Here is a 19062-nt window from a genome sequence, read left to right as displayed (position 1 = left end):
CACATCTGAATATCTTTTCTGAAAATATATCTCTCTTGATTTTAAGAAGAAAAAAAACAAACTTTTGTTTATGAAAAGATAGGGGGTGTAAAATTATATGGTATACCTGACTGTAATTAATTATTTATTCAAATTTTGTCAGGCAGGTTTAGGGCGAGTATTCTCGAAAACTGATTTTGTCTAATCTCTAAATCAATACATGTCATCATTTTGTATCTCTGATGTCACATCTATGATTTTTATTTTTCCAATTAGTCATCTGCTATACCATTGTAATCGTGTAGAAATTTTTTACATACTTGTTAGCGTAATTTAATCCAAATCAGATTTATTATTATTGATACGGCGGGGCCAACACAACATAACCATGTCACTCTTTATAACCAATCAACTGCTGGCAGTAATACTAATCTAGTCTAGTCACACTCTTCCAGACTTGTATATTATATAAGTAGTCTTGGTTAATTATAATAGATGACATCTGGTATATTATCTTGTTACGGGAATGGACATTAAGATAACTATATTTTACCCACATGCATAACTACTGATAATATTACAAGTCTGGATGAGAGTGGCTAGTACTAATCACATTTTGTAGATGAATTTATTGTTAATTGAATTATTTTAATATTTTTTGCAATCATGATGCTTATTATGATAGATAGAAGAAATATAATATATAAAAAATATTTATTACTAGATTGAACAGATATTCATGTTCTGCCACATTGATGAGATTTTTTTTTTATCTCTCAATACATGTATTTTCTCCCTAATTTAATCATTCTATACATTATCATCATGCTCTTCCAGATTGAATCTAAGAACTATTTCACAACACTACAAAAGGAGAATAATTATTGTAGATAATCTGGACTACCATAAAATTATGTAAATAAGAAAATAGTGAAGTTGACTTTTAGATGGGAAAGTACAAACCATAAAAAGACATTTTCACCTTAAACTATGAAAATAAATGTAATTTAATCTTACATATTATCAAATCAATGTGTGCGACATGTACAGTGGCGGCGTGTACAGTGAAGCAGCATCATCCAGTGGTGACCAGTTTGAACATCCCCAATGTAACTATAAATGTTGCTCTGTTTATCTTGTTATTAACACGATCCTGTTATTACATTGGATTTACAGCTGACAAGCACTGGTTGATAATTCTATGGTAGTGTGGAACATCAACAACTCATCCTCCACCTCTCTTCTTCATTCCGTGCCTTGATACTATAGACTAAAAGTAAAGACTTGTTGATAGAGATTACATTATTATTAGGACGTATTGGTGAATATTTTAAATTTTCCAGAAGAGTTTAATGCAGATACAGGTGAATTGCAACTTGAATTAACTGAACCTGAAATGCATCATCAGAAAATGTCCTATAAAATCAAGCCTACATTAAGTTCTGGATGTTTTAGTCTATGTATCACATTCACTTCCTATAGTTATGAATTGGTTAATCATTGGTTGGTTTGTGTGTTGATATGTTTGCTTGTTATGCGAGTGCTGATTGGCTTATATGTTTTTGACATTTTTTGACTATTATATATTATAAATATTTCAAGCTTATTTTTTTTTATTAAATCCAATTAGTGTTACGTTTAATTATGAATATGTAATTTTGATACGTTTGTGTAAAATGACATCTAAAGTCGTAACTAAAGGGTGTGGACCAATGAAATTCCAAGCGTAGGGTTAGGAACATCAAGTCTGTTTAATTTATTCCTGCAGCAGTGGTTGCAAGCTTTATCAGCTCATGAACATTGCTACACCAGATAGAAATTATGATTAATTTTATTATTAATCTACCAAGTTCGTTCACCAACTAATCAAAACTTCAAGCCACAGGAATCGGTGAAACAAAAAAAAATGTTATTGGCCAGTATTTTTCTTGCCTCGTTATTTAGGCCAATTGTCATCAGATGTAGAAATTGTTTATGAACTTTTGTTCAGGAATGTATTCTTGTATATACCCTGTTTTCAGACGTCTTTTAGATGTCATTTGTCAACAACTGAAAGTTGTCCTGTATGTCACCTTGATACTGTTTGTGTTAATATGATTTTTCTAATTATGTGATAGATATAAGATTTTTAAATAATATATTATTATTATAGTGCTTTATTTGTGAGATAGTATGATGATCCATGTTTTAATCGTTTGATCTGGTTCGCTGTTTGTTTGTAAATCTATTTGTTCATCTGTTTATCTTTCTGATTTAATGACCTGCCCAGGGTGTCAACGAACGATTTCTTAATAAGCTGTTCTTATATGCAGGAAGGATGAGTAAGAAAACTATTTCTTGGCATCTGATGATCTATATAAAATCTTATGTTCAGATTTATTTATTTGAGCATCCAACATTTTAAATGGGAATGGAATTTAGCTTAAAACAAAGTTACATGTAGCAACAGTAGTGGTGTTAGAAAGTTGCATACATTGAAAATTATCAAGATTCCCAGATGATATGTCTATAAATCATGTACACATGGGGCTATAAATCGAGAATTAATTAAGACTTTAGGTTTTTTTATCGACTTGCCAAATCGATTTGAATTTAGTGGAGATGTCATGTGACAGTATAGTCGATTTCAAAGTACTTTGGCGAGTTCATTAAATGCTCCGATTAGCTGTAAACAATTGTTGTGGCTGGACACAGTTGAAAAAACATGTGATCACCCGATCAAATCGTCAAATCGCACCCTGAAGTGATTTGGCGATTTGATGTAATCGGTGTCGATAAATTCGTTGATTAGGGTAACCAATTTGAATTAGAAGGACGTTAAAGATGAAAATTTGATTGAATGCAAATCACTTTGGCTAATCAGTGGTCGATAAAAACGCCTTGTGTTATATGATTTACTGTAAACTCTTAAAATAGTTCAACTATATATACACATGTCAAGTTATATGATTTACTGTAAACTCTTAAAATAATTCAACTATACATGTCATAGTATTCATATGTCAACTTATTCTTTTTGAGGTGGAATATGTCCTTGTATAATTATCTTGATTGATTCCTCTTGATCTATATTACCAGAATATATATTGAAACATCAGTTCTAATACTGCAAAAAAGCGAGAGAGGGAGTAACTTATGTTGTTTCCTTGTAAATTATTGTTTATCCCATAAATGTATTTAACCTGCCATTTTAAAACTCTACGCAATGTCAGACAGGATACCTGGGTATTTTATATTAACAATGAAACCATTCAAGTTATTAAAATAAAACAATTTCTGGATTGTACATAGAGTTACTAATGTATTTAGAATGAATATTTATATCTTATCAATCAATTTAAAAATTGACTTTTTGTATAAATGTCACTATATTTTTACATTTTATTAACTTTTGTATCAGTTGATATAAGTCAGCCATTTTATCAAATTAATAGCTGTTTGATATTAAATATTTGAAGCCATGGTAGCTCAGTATGACACTCACTAAACTAAAGGTGTCCATCCCTAGGTTCCATCCAAGTGTTGGCCGAGAAAGTTCTATGTGATTTTTTAAGCCTGATTCCCCCTTCGAGGTGAAGGATGGGGAGGACTTTAGAAAGGAAAAACATTTTTTTCATTTGTATGGCATAAAAAACATAGGTCCATACATGTGCTGATTATAGGTGTATAACGCTGCTGTCTGGGCAAAATGTCCCCTTATAGCACACTTCGTGCTTGTCTTCATTGGTCCAATCAGTGCAGAAAAGTAGGACACTAACCTCCTTTCATTTCATTAAATTGTATACATATTTCTGATCATAATAATTAACTTCCATAATATATTATTACTTCTGTTTTAACATGTACGATTATTTATTTTATTTATTTGTGTTACCGTATATTTTAGGAGTTTACAGTAAATAATTTGAAGGGACATGATCTTTTTGATTTGTGTTAAAACATAGTGTCAGAAATTGATTTGCATGAGTTTTGTTTTGTATCCATTTGGCCAGATTCCCATATCACTATCAGTAGATCGTGTGAATATCACAGAAGTAAACAAAAGTTTAATCATTTAGTATCGTTACATCGAACAAAATTGTCTTTCAATCCCATGAAATTTAATTTTTCATAAAAAACATTCAGGCCTTCAAACGTTTCTGCACACTTTTAGTGATAACTTATTCAAATTTCATTAAATTGCATTGGACTATTGAAAGGAGTAAGTATCAGTCTTACTTGAAAATGTAATAAAATGTTCCCTTCTTCAAATAAAATGGCGATCAAATGACATTCTGTTCGATTGAAATCAAAATTTATACGATTGATGGAAATGGGGACCAGGTTTTAGTGATCAGAAACCTTCCTTCAGTTTAATTTTCAAATTGTTAAACTTGGTGAGTCGGAAAATTAACTTTAGTTTTGTGTTTGACACAAACTGTGAGAGAGAAAACAGGCTTTTATAACTCAACATTAACTCAATGTATAGGTGTAAAGTTTGTCAATGCATATGCCACATTATTCAAAGTTTAGTTGAATATAGAGTTCTGAAAGTAAGTGATGCATTTGTGGCACTAAAAGTAAGTGGGATGTGTATGGCCCATTAAGTAACTTGGACATGTGTAGCCCAAAGAGTAAGTGTGTTTTAAAAGTAAATGTGACCTGTGTGGCCCAAAAAGTATGTGTGACATTTGCAGCCTTAAAAGTAAATGTGACCTGTGTGGCCCTAAAGTCTTAAAAGTAAGTGTGAACTGTGTGATGTATGTCCCTAAAAGTAAGTGTGACATGTATGGTCCATTAAGTAATTGTGTGACATGTAGTCCTAAAAGTGAGACTGGAATTTGTGGCCCTAAAAGTAAGCTTATCTTCATTAGCCCAGTGAGAGCAGAACAGTAGGACGTTAAACCCCATATCATTTCATTTCCTAAAAGTGTGCCCTGTGTGACCCTAAAAGAAAGTGTGGTATATGCTGCCTTTAAGGGTCATTGTGACCTATGCAGCCCAAAGTGTGGCAAATGTGGCCTTAAAAGTAAGTGTGACATTCAGTCTAAAAAATAAGTGTGGCATATGCTATGCATGGACCTAAAAGTAAGTGTGATGTATGTGGACCTAAAAGTAGTTGTGTGGTATTCAGTCTTAATGGATCAGAGTAGCCTATTCAGTCCTGAATGTATTTGTGACACAGGCTACCTTAAAGAGTGAAAGTGGCCCATGCAGCACCCAAAATAGGTGTGACAAATACCATAATTGTGATGTGTGGCCCTAAAAGTATGTATGAGTCATATACAGCCTTAAACTAGCCAATGCAGCTCCTGTGTTACGCGTTTTGAAAGTAAGTATAATATGCATACCTAAACTTAATGTGACATTATTAAGCCCCAAAAAGATCTGAGTGACCAGAAAAGTTTACACCTAGATATTAAAGGTCACCGGAAAAGGTTCATAAATTTTTTAAATAATGCAAGTGATTATGTCAACATATCCTTTCCATAAGTATAAAACGAACCCGAATGTCAATATTACCTGCAACAGGTAAATTTCAACGTTAGCAATTTCCGCCATTCTCCGTGGGTAGTCGTAACTTTCTGTAAATTTGACGTCATTTTAGTCCTTTTCCTCATATTCTAGTCTATATTTCTATGTGCAGAAGGACTAAAATGACGTCACGGATTGCTTACTGACGGAAAGTTCCGACTACAGACGGAGAACGGCGGAAATTACTAATGTTGAAATTTACCTGTTGCAGGTAATATGGACGTTCGGGCTCGGGTTATACTTATGAAAAGGATATGACATAATTACTTGCATTATTTAAAAAAAAAATTGATGCTTTTCCGGTGACCTTTAAGTGAATGTTTAGATATAACAGCCTATAGTTGTTCTAGTTGATATAAGAGACCTATCCACATCAAATTAAATCAGTACTTAAATATTTTACACAAATCCAGGAGGTCTTGGACCACAATATGCATAAAAATACTTAAGTATAAGATTATAAAAATTTGACATACTTCTTAAATATGTTTGACAATATTGCATGTTGGGAGCTGTTTGAACTTATAATTTACCGGTAATCACAAGGTAGTCTGCATCTTGACCTTCTCCTCATACTACTGCTTTAGCAACCCATGGTAAAGATCATTATCGGCATCCCCAGTGCTATCGTTCTATTCTAATCCACTAGGGTCCATTCACGGAGGAGACATTCAAATTATCCGCCCTTGATATTTCTGGGCCCTTATTCACAAAAACTTAAACTAAGATACAATCGAAATTTTAAGAAATACTGCAATTCGATTGGCTGACCAATATGCAAATTGATTTTACTGGTCAGCCAATCGAATTGCAGTATTTCTTAAAATTTCGATTGTATCTTAGTTTAAGTTTTTGTGAATAAGGGCCCTGCTGTTTTTATCAACCAATCGAGTGGACAGAGGAAAGTAATTCGCATTATATTGCAACTAAGATCATTTTGGTGAAAGTAAACAATGATAAACTGGGGCTTTTCATTGGTTCGTAGAAACAAGCCACAATGAAGGGCAGATAATTTGGATTTGTGAAAACTCCGTGGATGGACCCAGGTTTGTGGAATAGATCGCAACAATACCACTGGGGATACAGAGAATGGATAAAGATTGAATTATAATTGTATTATTAGATGAAAGTTTGATAAGAATCTGGAACCAATATCACTTTTGATCCTAGATTTCAATACCATAATCACAGCTCTATTTTTTGTGGGGGATAAAGTACAAAAATAATTTTTTTAATGTGAAATGTTTTCTGGGTTTCTTCAACCTGAAAAAATGGTAGACCAATGTTTTGGATCTAGGGATCTGCCCCTGGGATTTAAAAAAAGATCTGTGGTCAAAATGTGCTAGTCAATATAGTTATTGGAGTTCCATGTCATGTATGAATTAAGGCTTGATATTATGACATCAAATTATTTTTGTTCAAAATCAGGCCTCAACTCACTTGTAGTGGATAAGAGGGGAAGCTTGAGATGTCAGTCCAAAAGTAGGGTTAATATATTTAAGTATACAATGTTATATCAAAAGAACTTTTATAGATACAGGCGCTGGTCCCTTTAAATCTCACCCTATTGTGTATGGTAATTATATATAATCTTGTGTAATTTTTGTAATATACTTTAAAAACTCATTTATTATTATCTACTTTCTCATCCTGTACAGTCAAAATCAGTAAACATTGTCAAATTGTAGCTAGTATTTGTCTTCATTTAACGTTACCTGCAAGAATTTAGAGGGTTTGAGGCATCAGTAAACTTGGCTAAAGGTGTACTTTAGAACGTGTGCAATTAGCCATATTAATTCAATACCTATGGAAATGGCCCACTAGAGATCCTCCCTTCAATCCTGGTGTTTCCAGCTTGAATCCCTCTTGTTAATGGTGCAGAATGGAGAGTCAGTGTTAGCTAAAGTTATATCATAGTTAAAAATGTTTGTAACAAAGACTGCCCTGTGTCTTTTAAAATGTTAATATTTATAATGAACTGTAAAGGATTAAATTAAAAGTCTAGCCTATAGTAGATGGTGCCGGGGGGTGGCTTACTAATCAGGAGGTCCCTGATTCAATCCCAGTGTTTTTACGAGAAAGTTCCATGGGATTTTCCAACCTGGGTCAGAGTGCAAGGTGGAGGGACTGCCATGGTGTATGCTCCCCTTTGATAGCCTCATTGGTTTAGAAAAGTAAGATGGTGAACCCCATTTCATTTCTAACTCCATTGAAATTACTGTATCATTTTCAGCAGAATGTTGTTTGTAATGTTGCAAAACATTACTAAAAAGCCATGGGAACCTTGGCCTAGTAAATTGTTTGAAATAAAAAATAGGAGTTTAACTTGTTATCTACAGCTGACTATTAATTAACACTTATTATATCTTGAATTGGCAGATCAAGTCAATAACTGACACATTTGTGATGTCAATCATTATGGAAATTTCCACTGAAGATGATATTTCGAGTAAACCTATCCTGCAAATATGACATAATACTAGTACTGTATCCCAAGATATCTAGGACCTATATTTCCATAGACTGGTGGCCACTCATCATTGTTTCAAATTTGACAAGAACTAGTGAAGAAGTCACTTTTGGACATCATTTTTAGAAAACACTAAAAATTCATTAGGCTTCTTCATCTTACTCCGGTAAACAACATCCATAAGTGTAAAAATAGATGATATATGTAGTCTATTCACATGAAATCTCGAGACACACACACAATGTCTTTTTGAGACTGACATATGGTACAATTATGTTTCACTAATTTGCTAGCACATAGGGATCTTTAGCAGTAAGAAGATCCTAAGAAATCCTGCGAGGTTGGGTAGGTGATCCTACTGCTTGTCACAAACATACTTGGGATCTAAAAGGCACACACCCAAGCCCTTGGTATAAAATTGAAAGTAGGGTCGAATTTTTATTATTTACAGGAACAAATGTATCTACATACAATTCTAGGAATTTTCACCAGAGTTAGATATTAAACCAAGTATAGACAATACAAAATTTATTCATTTTACATTTCATAATTTTACAATCAAGATCTTTTTTAAAAAAATCAGTAGGACACCAAAACTATTAGATAAACTATTACATGAAAATACATGGTGCCCTTTATTTTTAATGCATTGAAATATTGCTGACACACTTTATCTTTTAAATCTTTAAATAACAAGAAAACAATTTAGGATACTGTATCTCAGGGGCCCTATTCATGAAAGTTTAAAATACAATATTTTAAAAAGACCGATACTTCACTGGCTGAGCACAAAAATCATCACATAAATATTAGCTCTTGGCCCATGAAAAGCAGCTTCCTTAAAATATTTCAGTTGAAGTTTTCTTGAATAAGGTCCCAGGATATTCATACAAACAATAATTAAAGATACATTATTCAAGAGCTAAATTTCCCTATTGCAGGTCTCTTTTAGGCCTTAAATGTTATATAAATTATTAATTAGACATTTATTAACATGACAAGATCATAATCAACTCTTGTTAAGATTAGAGTGCTTCTGCTATTTAATGATTTAATTGAAGAAAGGAGGCTAAGTCTCGAATATACCAGTACCGTGGTTACGATAATAAACAATCAATGCACACATCTTGTCAAAATTACAAACAATGATGAATGGGATCAGAATGAATTAATTGAAATGAAATTTTCAATAAATTAATTTTTAAAAATAATTAATTTAAATGAAATTTTCAATAAATTAATTTAAATGAAATTTTCAATATATTAATTTAAATGAAATTTTCAATATATTAATTTTGCATTATCTATTTTTGAACTATTATAGCAAGGACGGCCAGTTCTTTATCTAAATCTTACATAATGTATCTTTAATGCTTTAAATCACTAGTCACATTATTCCAATTATGCATTTTTTTTTTCTCTAACATAACAAAAAAGTATTTATGCCATCCTCGAATATCAGTAGTAAAACTGTAGTAATGTTAAACTTTACGCCCCTCAAAAGATTAAACCCTACACACCAGACTCGAGAATAAACCTTAGAATGTAAAGCGCAGTTCCTTTACCACAAGACCGCCATCTCCTCATTTTAAAAAGGCTAAGATACATGTACGGCCGGTTACAGTTATTTCAGTATGCATTCCTGTCAGCTCCCTCCTTTTACTATGGTGGTTCATTGAGTATATGGTGCTTGCACTGAAGCTGGCTCACTAACTAGGTCAAGGGTTGGATCCGTGTAATGACAAAGAACATTATTCAGGATTTGCAAGTCTAGCAAGTCAAAGTCATTTGGGTGGAACAAAAAAAAAATGAGGTAAATCCAGGTAAAATGCATGTAAAAGAACCCCTGTTTTCATTAGCATTGTTGGTGCATAGAAAGAAGCAAGACATTAAACCCCATTTCATTACAATTTTATCAACTATGTAAGTATAATTACTGAGAAAATAGTTAAACTATGACATAACATGTAGGCTTATGCATACACGTGGAATGCCAGCTCCCTTCTGGTTGCTTCAATTTTATAACCAATTAACTTAAAACCGAATTTGAATTTACGGAATACAAATACAAAAACATCAAAGTAAATTGCATTCCATATGATAGTGTCAGTTACTAAATCCCTTTAAAGCAACACATTAACTTCTTTACTTGAATTCAGTATGTTAAAAACAAACAAAATGATTGCAAAAAGACAGAGGTTTCAAACTCAAACATTAAACCTTGTACAAGTTAAAATAAATATTAAAAAGATTTCAGTTACTGAGATAAAGCCAATGATCATCATTTGCATTTTTCAGACAAAACTTTATTTTTCATGGCTTAATCCAGACTAAAATGCACTAAAATTGATTATTCAACATTTAATAAAGAAAACAGAATCAAAGTATCAAGGGTAAACGATCTGACGGCTTTGATTCAATTGGATTAAATAGAGACCCATTCAAGGATTTTATCCAACAATTATATACATTATAGGTGGTTCAGACAATTGTATATACCGGTATACTGCAGCTGACATTACAGGATTTTCAATTCATGTTATCTTTGTAAATACATGTACATGTATACCGACCAGAATTAAAGATCACCAGAAAAGCTTCATAAATTTTTTAAATAATGCAAGTAATTATGTCAACCTATCCTTTCCATAAGTATACCACAATCCTGAATGTCAATGTTACTTGCCACAGGTAAATTTCAACCATAGCAATTTCCGCCGTTCTCTGTGAGTAGTTGCAACTTTCCGCCAATAAACAAGCTGTGACATAATTTTATTCCTTTTGCTCATAGAAATATAGACTAGAATATGAGCAGAAGGACTAAAATTACGTCATGCCTTGTATACTGGCGGAAAATTACAACTACTCACAGAGAACAGCGGAAATCTACCTGTTGAAATTTACCAGTGGCAGGTAACAGGGAGAGGGGTTTTACATACATTAAGCCTGTTCCCTAATCCCATTCAGACAACCTGAAACAAAAAAACATTGACATTCAGGATTGTAATTTACTTATAGAAAGGATATGTTGACATAATTCCTTGCATTATTTAAAACAATTATGAAGCTTTTCCAGTGACCTTTAAATCATTTTTGGACTGATATTTCTTTTAGAGATTCACCTTTCATAAGATTATAGTTTGCAAGAATCCCCCAAATGACCATCAGCGACTTTAATTCATTATTGATAAAAGAACCTATTCATCATTCACTTGATGTTTTCTCCAGGTGATTTCTTTTTGTGTGATATTTATAGGCTGTAGCAGTTTTAAATCTCTTAAGACACACACCACACTGATAAGGTTCTACATTAAAATGTCCGCGAAGATGAAGATTTAAATTTCGTTTTGTTGAAAAACATTTGTCACATTCTGAACACTTAAAGGGCTTTAGTCCAGAATGTATCCTCTGCATGTGCTCATTCAAATAATCTTTCTTCGCAAACTTATGATCACACTGCTCGCACTTAAATGGTTTCAGTCCCAAATGAAGGTAAAGATGTTCTTTAAGAAAAACTTTATCTTTTAAAACCATTCCACAAATATGACATTTAATGCATTTTTTAACATCTACAGGTTTTACTCGGCGCTGGGGAATCTGAATAACTCTTTTAGGGCCAGTTTGACTAAGATTAAACACATTTTCCTCAGAATTCGCCCAATTTAACATAGCCTTTATGTGTTCAGGAGAGATCGTGCTCGATGATTCTGCAGTTTGGAATTGTTCCCTTAACATCGGAGTTGGACCAGCCGATGCAGACGGTCCTGGAATTCCTTCTGAATCGTGATTATCAATGCTTTCAGTTTTAATGTGGGATAAATCCATTCTTGAAGTAGCAGATTTAGAAAAATTATTCATATTAATTTCCATACAGTCTGATTCAATAGCTGTGTCTGCAGTTTTGGCGCTTGCACCTCCTTGCTGAAATCTTACTGAACAATTGTCATCAATAGAATTATCAAGCTCACAAGAATAATTAGATGATCCTTCTTCAATTTTTATATCTGTTGTCAATGGATCCAGAATTATTGCTAAGGCATCACAGGGTTTTGTTTTTGGACAAAGAAGTTGATTAGGAGCACCACCTCCCTTGGAACTCCCGGCTGGGTGGGTATCTGCACCAACAACTTTTGGATGAACCATCATATGAAAAGTTAAAGCACTTTGTAAGATGAATTCTGTGTTACATATTTTGCATTTATAGTTCTTCTGACCTGGGTGATTAAGTGACATGTGAGCATAAAAATCTTCTTCAGAATCAAAGTTTATCCAACACAACTTACAGCTGACATCTTCAGTACCTGAAGCTGAGGTTGTTTGCAAAACTTCAGAAGAAGCTGTGTCTTCCTCTGATGACTGGTGAAAATCAGACAACAGACCAGATTCACAATCAGATGTAGTTGTACGAACTCCTGCCAACCCTTGCTGGCTGCTAGATGTTGAAGACGGTTGCTGACTGTTAGGTGCTGGGTACCCTTGCTTGCTGCCAGGAGTTGAAGAAGGGAAACTTCTTCCCAAAGAGCTTTTAGACAAATTGAGAGTATTTCTAGGTACTGATATCAGAGCTCCTGTATTGAATAGTAACTTGGATGGTTTCGAAGATCGTCCATTCATCATTGATACAGCCTGTTGGTGGGTGAATGGACCTGGAGCAAAACCTGGCCCATGCAACTCTGAAGAATTTATGGAATATGCATTAGGGGTTACTCCAAGACTATTCTTTACTATCAAGTTGGCAATACGCTTTCTATTAATTGTTTTCTGACGTTTCTCTTGCTGTGTTAATCGAGGTAACGAGCTGGAAGGCAATTTTAAATGCATGGAACCAGACATTGTTGGCTCTTCAGACTTGTCTTCGTTGGAACTTGATGCACCTGATATTTCATCAAATGCTTTGTTACCAATTGTTTCTGTCAATTTATCAAAGTCAATATAGTCCTTAGTGCATCTTTTCGTAAAATGGTCTTTGGCGCGTCTTTTTGGTGCTGGTTTGAATCCCTCCTTACCACATTGTAAAACAGGTTGGGATGTTGGTCTGATGTCCCCTGAAGGTGATTCTAGCAGAGTGGTCACGATTGTAGCATCTCTATGAAGTGATTCAATATGTCGTGTGATGTAATGCTTATACAAGAACTCCTCAGAACAGATGGGGCATTTGTAAGGATGCTGCTTATGAAGTTTAAAATGTTTGTTTAATTCATGTATATCTTTGACACCATTGTGACAAAATTCACAGATCAGAGCAGCCTGTTCACTGGACTTTTCTGTTGGCAAAAATGGGGCTTTTTCTCCTTCCTTCAACATGAAGTCTTCAGCATTGTGTCTCTTATCTGCTGGATAATAAATGACTCTAGTCATGGGATCTTTTGGATGATGTGTCTCAACATGGTTAACAGCGTTTGTTCTCTGTGTAAATACTGATTTACATTTAGAACACTTGTATGGTTTACGGCCAAAATGTACCCTGACATGAAGCAAGAGATTGCGTGTTTCGCGGAAACCTTTGCCACAAAATTTACACATGAATTTTCCCTGGGCAGCATGACAACGACTTTTATGCGCCTTAATGTACACCTCTCGTGCAAATTCCTTGAAACAAATATCACATTTTAACATCTTTCCTGTCATATGGTTATCCATATGGCGCTCATAATTTTCTTTGTTAACAAATGTAAATCTACAGATCGCACAAAATAAATTGCCTCTATGGTTGAAGATGGAAGTGAATGTTGGTATACTTTGAGTTTCACCTGAATCATCCAGGGACTGGCCAGAAACCTTCACATCATTTGAAGACTTGGCAAAAACATTGCAAATATCCACCGTTTCATTTTTCCTTAATATTTTCAAGCATTCATGGGTTAAAAAATCTCCTGCAGAGAGGAAGTTTATCGTACATGTGCGACATTCTATTACCATTGATTTGTCCATATGTTCTACGAAATGGCCTTGTCGTGCAACGACTGAAAGAGTTTCCTTGCCACATACTGCACAAGAATTTGCTTTCTGTCTGATATGATAGGCGGCATGATTTATTAACTCATATTGTTGTGAAAAAGGTTTACAACATAGATAACAACTATAAAGTTGCTCCTTCGAATCACATCGATTAATTTCTACACACAAATATCTTATTTTTAAAACATCTTGCTCGCAATTATCACAAACTTGATAATATTCTGCATCACCTTCAGAAAACAAATGACGACCTTTGACCTTATCGAACTGAGTTAGTTTCAAACAGATGTCACATTTAATTTTATAATTACCCGTTTGTGGCATCAACTGTGATACGTGTGGATTAAAACCTGCCGACTTTTGTAAAAACGATTTTGACAAACCCAGATCACAATCTGATTCTGAAACAGATTCTGTATCAGAATTGTAGTCTTCCTCATTTGATGATACTTTAAATTTCCCTTCAAGGAGCTTGATTTTAACATTCTGCAATGCTTCCATCTCATCTTCTGTGTATTTGCGGTTATTCTTCCGGCAAGATTTCAGCCGGGCACGGTTTCTGTCGACGTAGTCCGTTATAGAATCTAAAACTGATGTACTTTTTGGAAAACAGGAGAGTAATGCATCATCTACTCTTGGTATAATGTCTGGTATTGCAAGGTGCTTGTTGCATCGCTTAGTTGCTTGTCGAAGTGTGTGATCATCTGCTAGATTGTCTGTCGCTTTTGCTCCAGTGCTATCGCCAGGTAAAACTTTATTTGATATAAAAGTTGACGCAGTGACGTTGATATTATATCCAGGGAATGTTTTAGCAGAAATCTGCACAGGTTCGACTTTGATGTTGTCTAGAAATTTTTTCATGGCTTGGGAAGATGAGTCTTCAATTTTATTCTGGGAATTTGACACTGATGTACTTGTCGCACTCTCAATTTGTTCAGTCGCGTGATTCTTAGAATTGTAATCTTCATTATTAGGTTCAATTTTCATATCTAAAATTAAACTATCTGGATTTTCGATTGGTTCCTTTTTTATATTCTGAACATCCATCATTGGTTGATCATCAACCTCACGACTAGTGGATGGCTGTGGACTCTCAATTTGTTCAGTCACATCACTATCAGAGTTATAATCTTCATTAGGTTCAATTTTGATATCTAAAATTAAACTATCTGGATTTTCAATTGGTTCCTTTTTTATATTCTGAACATCCATCATTAGTTGCTTGATGATATTAACCTCTCGACTAGTGGATGGCTGTGGACTAATGGTTTCAGCATTTGATGATACAGAATCAGTGGATATGGTACCAGCGGTACCACCAGATTGCTTATTTAATAATGCCTTTAGAGTTTTGTCATTAACATCATCCCCTGGGCTACTTATCAGTTTGCTTAACTGTTCCCTTTTGATATCATTCACGGCTGTGTTTGTTGATATATTTGAGTTGATCAACTGTTCTGGTTGATCAACAGCTATGTTATTATGTTCAGATTGTTCTGAGGGGCTGCTACTGGATCCTGTTCCATTACAAATCAAGCTTTTCACAAGAGAAGATGCCCATTTATCATCATATTTAGCAGTTCTATAAGATACCTCTGAATCTACACAATTAAAGTTTTTCACCAGAAGTAATGGTCTTGGTGGTCCTGTATCGACGGGTGGAGTTGTTGTTGTTTCAGGTACTTCCTCATAGTACTTCCTTTCCACAATGTTTTTTGGTTTTGGTGATACAAGCACTACTTTTTTGCCATTCTCACTTCCAACAATCTTTGTCATCGTAGTGCTTCTCTCGCAGCCCGTCATACTCGCTTTATGTGCCATATAATTGGAGCGTTGAGCGAACGCTCGATGACAAGTTGAACATTTATATGGTTTTTCACCAGTATGAATTCTCATGTGTAGACGTAAATTTCTAGTTTGGGCAAAAGCCTTCGGGCAAATTGGACACACATGTGGACGTGATTGGCAGTGGATTCGCTGTTTATGTTCACGAAGATATCCTCCTCTTGCAAAAACTTTATCACATTCATCGCACTTAAAGGTTTCAGTGTTTTTATGATAAGCCATGTGACTTTTCATATTAGCTTCTGAAGAAAATTCACTTCCACACAGCGAACACCATAATATCTTTGGTTTTTGTATTCTTGTTTTAAATCTAGGTAAAAGATCAAAGTCAATCTCTCTATATTTCTTTTTATTAATGTCTGTCACTTCTTGAATTGTGTATTTTACAGAGCGCTTTTTTTCAGGCGGAATTATTGGCTGATTTTTTATAGATTTTAGAAGATCAGGATCCATTGTTACGCTGTCCGATCCTCGCGATTGTGTCGTCAAGTATGAAGACATCTCTATATCAGTTGATTCGACAAATGTCGAACCTGCATCCATTTTTTAATTTTCTGGCTGCCTTTTCACTCCACATAAACTTATGTCATTCTCTTTAGTTTCATCGTTGTCTTTCCTCTTCTGAAATTACATTAATGTATAGATATTTATTAAAGAATGCATAATTTTTGTCATGTGGGGTGGAAGAATCAAACCCCTCCCATTATAAATAAACCCACCACCAGCAAAATCAAGCTAAGATTTGTTAAACACTAGGAATTTAATGCCTATCAGTGTTGATTACTGTTATATAAACCTGGAAAACAAGCTGTTGGCATTTCCATCACAGTATTACAGTAAGTAGAATTAGGTATGGAAGCCAATACTTTCCCCTTTGCCACATGCAAAATAAAGCCATTTCGTTCTCTCATGGTACCGTACTGAAATTTCAGAGTTAAAATTTGTACTGAAATTTCAGAGTTAAAAATTGTCTGCAAAAACCATGTCAAAACACCTGAAATGGTGAAGGCTTTGGCAGCCGCGGATCTAGGATTTTTAGCATGGGGGGGGGGGGTCTAGGTGGGATAATTGCTTAACTAATTGCGGTGGGCTATCACCGCCGCGAGCGCTGAAAGCGCTTAACGTTGTAACGGGGGGTCAAGAGGCCCTCCCCCAGAAAAATTTGGTAAATTAGATTCAATTTGGTGCATTCTGACGTATTTCCTGAGGGTAAATTCCAAAATTACAGGTCTAAAAATCGCAAATAAAATCGCATAAAATGTCCTTAAAATGTTGATGGAGAATGCTCCCATCACAGGTGAGGAACAAAATATCTTCAGATACCATATTATGGTTGTTCTTAACAAGCTTTATTAGCAGTATCAATTTACTATTAGAGTAACCAGTCCATTTAAGTATAGGAAAGTTGGTCGGGGTTTTCCAGAGCACAAACTTTCACAGACGAAAAGTCTATAGACTTGGTTTATTGTTTTTACTTTCAGCGCATAAAAATAAATAATATAGCTTGCAATAGTTGCTTGGTGTACGAGAAAAAGGAGAAACGAAAGGAAGGGAATTCGACGGTTAGGATGCTTGACAATTAGGCTAATTAAATAAATCGATTGATGATGAATTTAGTTTATTGTTAATCTCTAATTACCCGATTTTAAACACACATGGGGTTACGTCTCACGCAGCAATTGTTTTAAATGTGCGTATAAAAAAGTCTTACGAATGACGACCTGTCGGAAGTATTTTACCTGCACTCTCGATCGCTGTAGTAGGCCTACCTTCCACTGTTTCGCGATAAGGGTATGTTCCAAGTTCACCTAATAAGACATTTTCTAAAGGTATAATAATAATAATAATAATAATAATAATTAAATAATAATAATAATAATAATTAAATAATAATAATAATAATAATTAAATAATAATAATAATAATAAAACAAAAGCGGTGAATATGTTATGTATCAAATTTTTAAAAAATCTTATAAATTTCGCTAGCATATTTTTTAAAAAAATTTTTAAATTTGATAAAATAAATGACCAGGTTTTTTTTTCTTATCATCGCTGCCGATAAAATTAAAAAGCAAACAACAATATTCAACGTCAACAGGCGAACAGCGTTAATAAAACTCTTTAAATTTCAATAAACTTATATTTTCATACAGTACGGTATTAAAAAATTGCCGTCGTGAATAGGCGATTTGCTGTGGGGTCAATTAGTCCCGACGGCAATTTATGCTGTCGACGTTTTTGGCTAATTGCCAGAGCTGTATGTGACTATTTGTTTTTGCCCACAATGGAATGAAAGTCATGACTCAACTCAATGTATACAAACTCGCAATTTTTGTGTCAGATTCAGGCTTTTAAATTTAAGTTTCTCGGACCCTTCAAATTTTCAAGCCTGAGCAGGGGGGGGGGGGGGGGGTCGGGACCCGCCTCTGGATCCGCGCCTGTTTGGCGTCAGTAATTGGGTCCCTTAAATTATTTTTGCTACCCTATGCCTATACTAAAAACCTTTTCATTAATTGCTATGTTATTATTTCTCTTCTTTTTTGGGGGGTAATGATCAAGTTTAAATTGCTTAATGACCCTCGTACAATTGCAAAACTATTGTATATTCAGCCACTACGTTGTATATTTGATACAATGTTAATTATAAATCACACATGCTGTGCACTGTATGGCTGACAACATTAATCTAGGTCATTCGGTAAAGCTGTGTAATGCTCTATAGACCAACTGAACTAAACCTTTGCCTCGTCCTTTTAACATGAGCTTTGATCACTTAACTTGAAATTAATATTAATTATCATTTGGTCATGAGCGGGGCTATTCCTTTCGTGTGTCAATCAAATAATACTTTACTGTTTTATTTTTGTGTATTCGGAAGAAAAAATGGCGATACACGTACGAACCAACAGGAAGAAAACCCCGCAATACACAAAGTTATAGACATGCTATCTCCACTAGTGACACGTTTATGTCTTCAGTTTATGACTAAGGTGTATCAGCATATTATACCATTTGAGTTTACTTACATTTAAAAATCCGATCTGTGTAGTTTTAACAGAACGACGGTTATTTCATTACTATAGACGAAATGCAGTACATACAAGTACGAGTGTGTATTCTTTCTTTGTCTTCCAGTCCCCAATTGATGGGCCCACGAATCAACGTTTCAGGGGAGAGAAATCCATTTAATTTGAAAACATAATTAAAAGAAATAATAAAAGTGTGAATTGTAATAAAATAAACTAAACTAAAGAGTAAAACCATTCAAAGGGAAAAGCTATGGATCACTGTACT

The 19062-nt window shown here is 34.3% G+C and overlaps 1 protein-coding gene across 1 annotated transcript; it reads right to left on the bottom strand.

Annotated features, from left to right (window-relative positions):
- Nucleotides 1-10706: 10706 nt before the first annotated feature.
- On the bottom strand, nt 10707-18931 carry LOC126829705 (zinc finger protein Xfin). Its single transcript, XM_050559793.1, has 2 exons — nt 18795-18931; nt 10707-16387 (listed from the first exon to the last, which is right to left on the bottom strand). The coding sequence occupies exon 2, from the start codon at nt 16307-16309 to the stop codon at nt 11168-11170; it is 5142 nt and encodes a 1713-aa protein (XP_050415750.1). The 5' UTR covers nt 16310-16387; nt 18795-18931; the 3' UTR covers nt 10707-11167.
- Between the last annotated feature and the right edge of the window lie 131 nt (nt 18932-19062).

The sequence above is a fragment of the Patella vulgata genome, chromosome 8 (genome assembly GCF_932274485.2).
Source record: "Patella vulgata chromosome 8, xgPatVulg1.2, whole genome shotgun sequence".
Classification (NCBI taxonomy): domain Eukaryota; kingdom Metazoa; phylum Mollusca; class Gastropoda; family Patellidae; genus Patella; species Patella vulgata.
The sequence above is the reverse complement of the archived record's forward strand: the minus strand, read 5'-3'. Positions and strand labels throughout refer to the sequence as shown.

Coding starts and splice junctions, on each gene's coding strand:
- LOC126829705 (XM_050559793.1), bottom strand. CDS start 16,309: ATGGATGCAGGTTCGACATTTGTCGAATCAACTGATATAGAGATGTCT.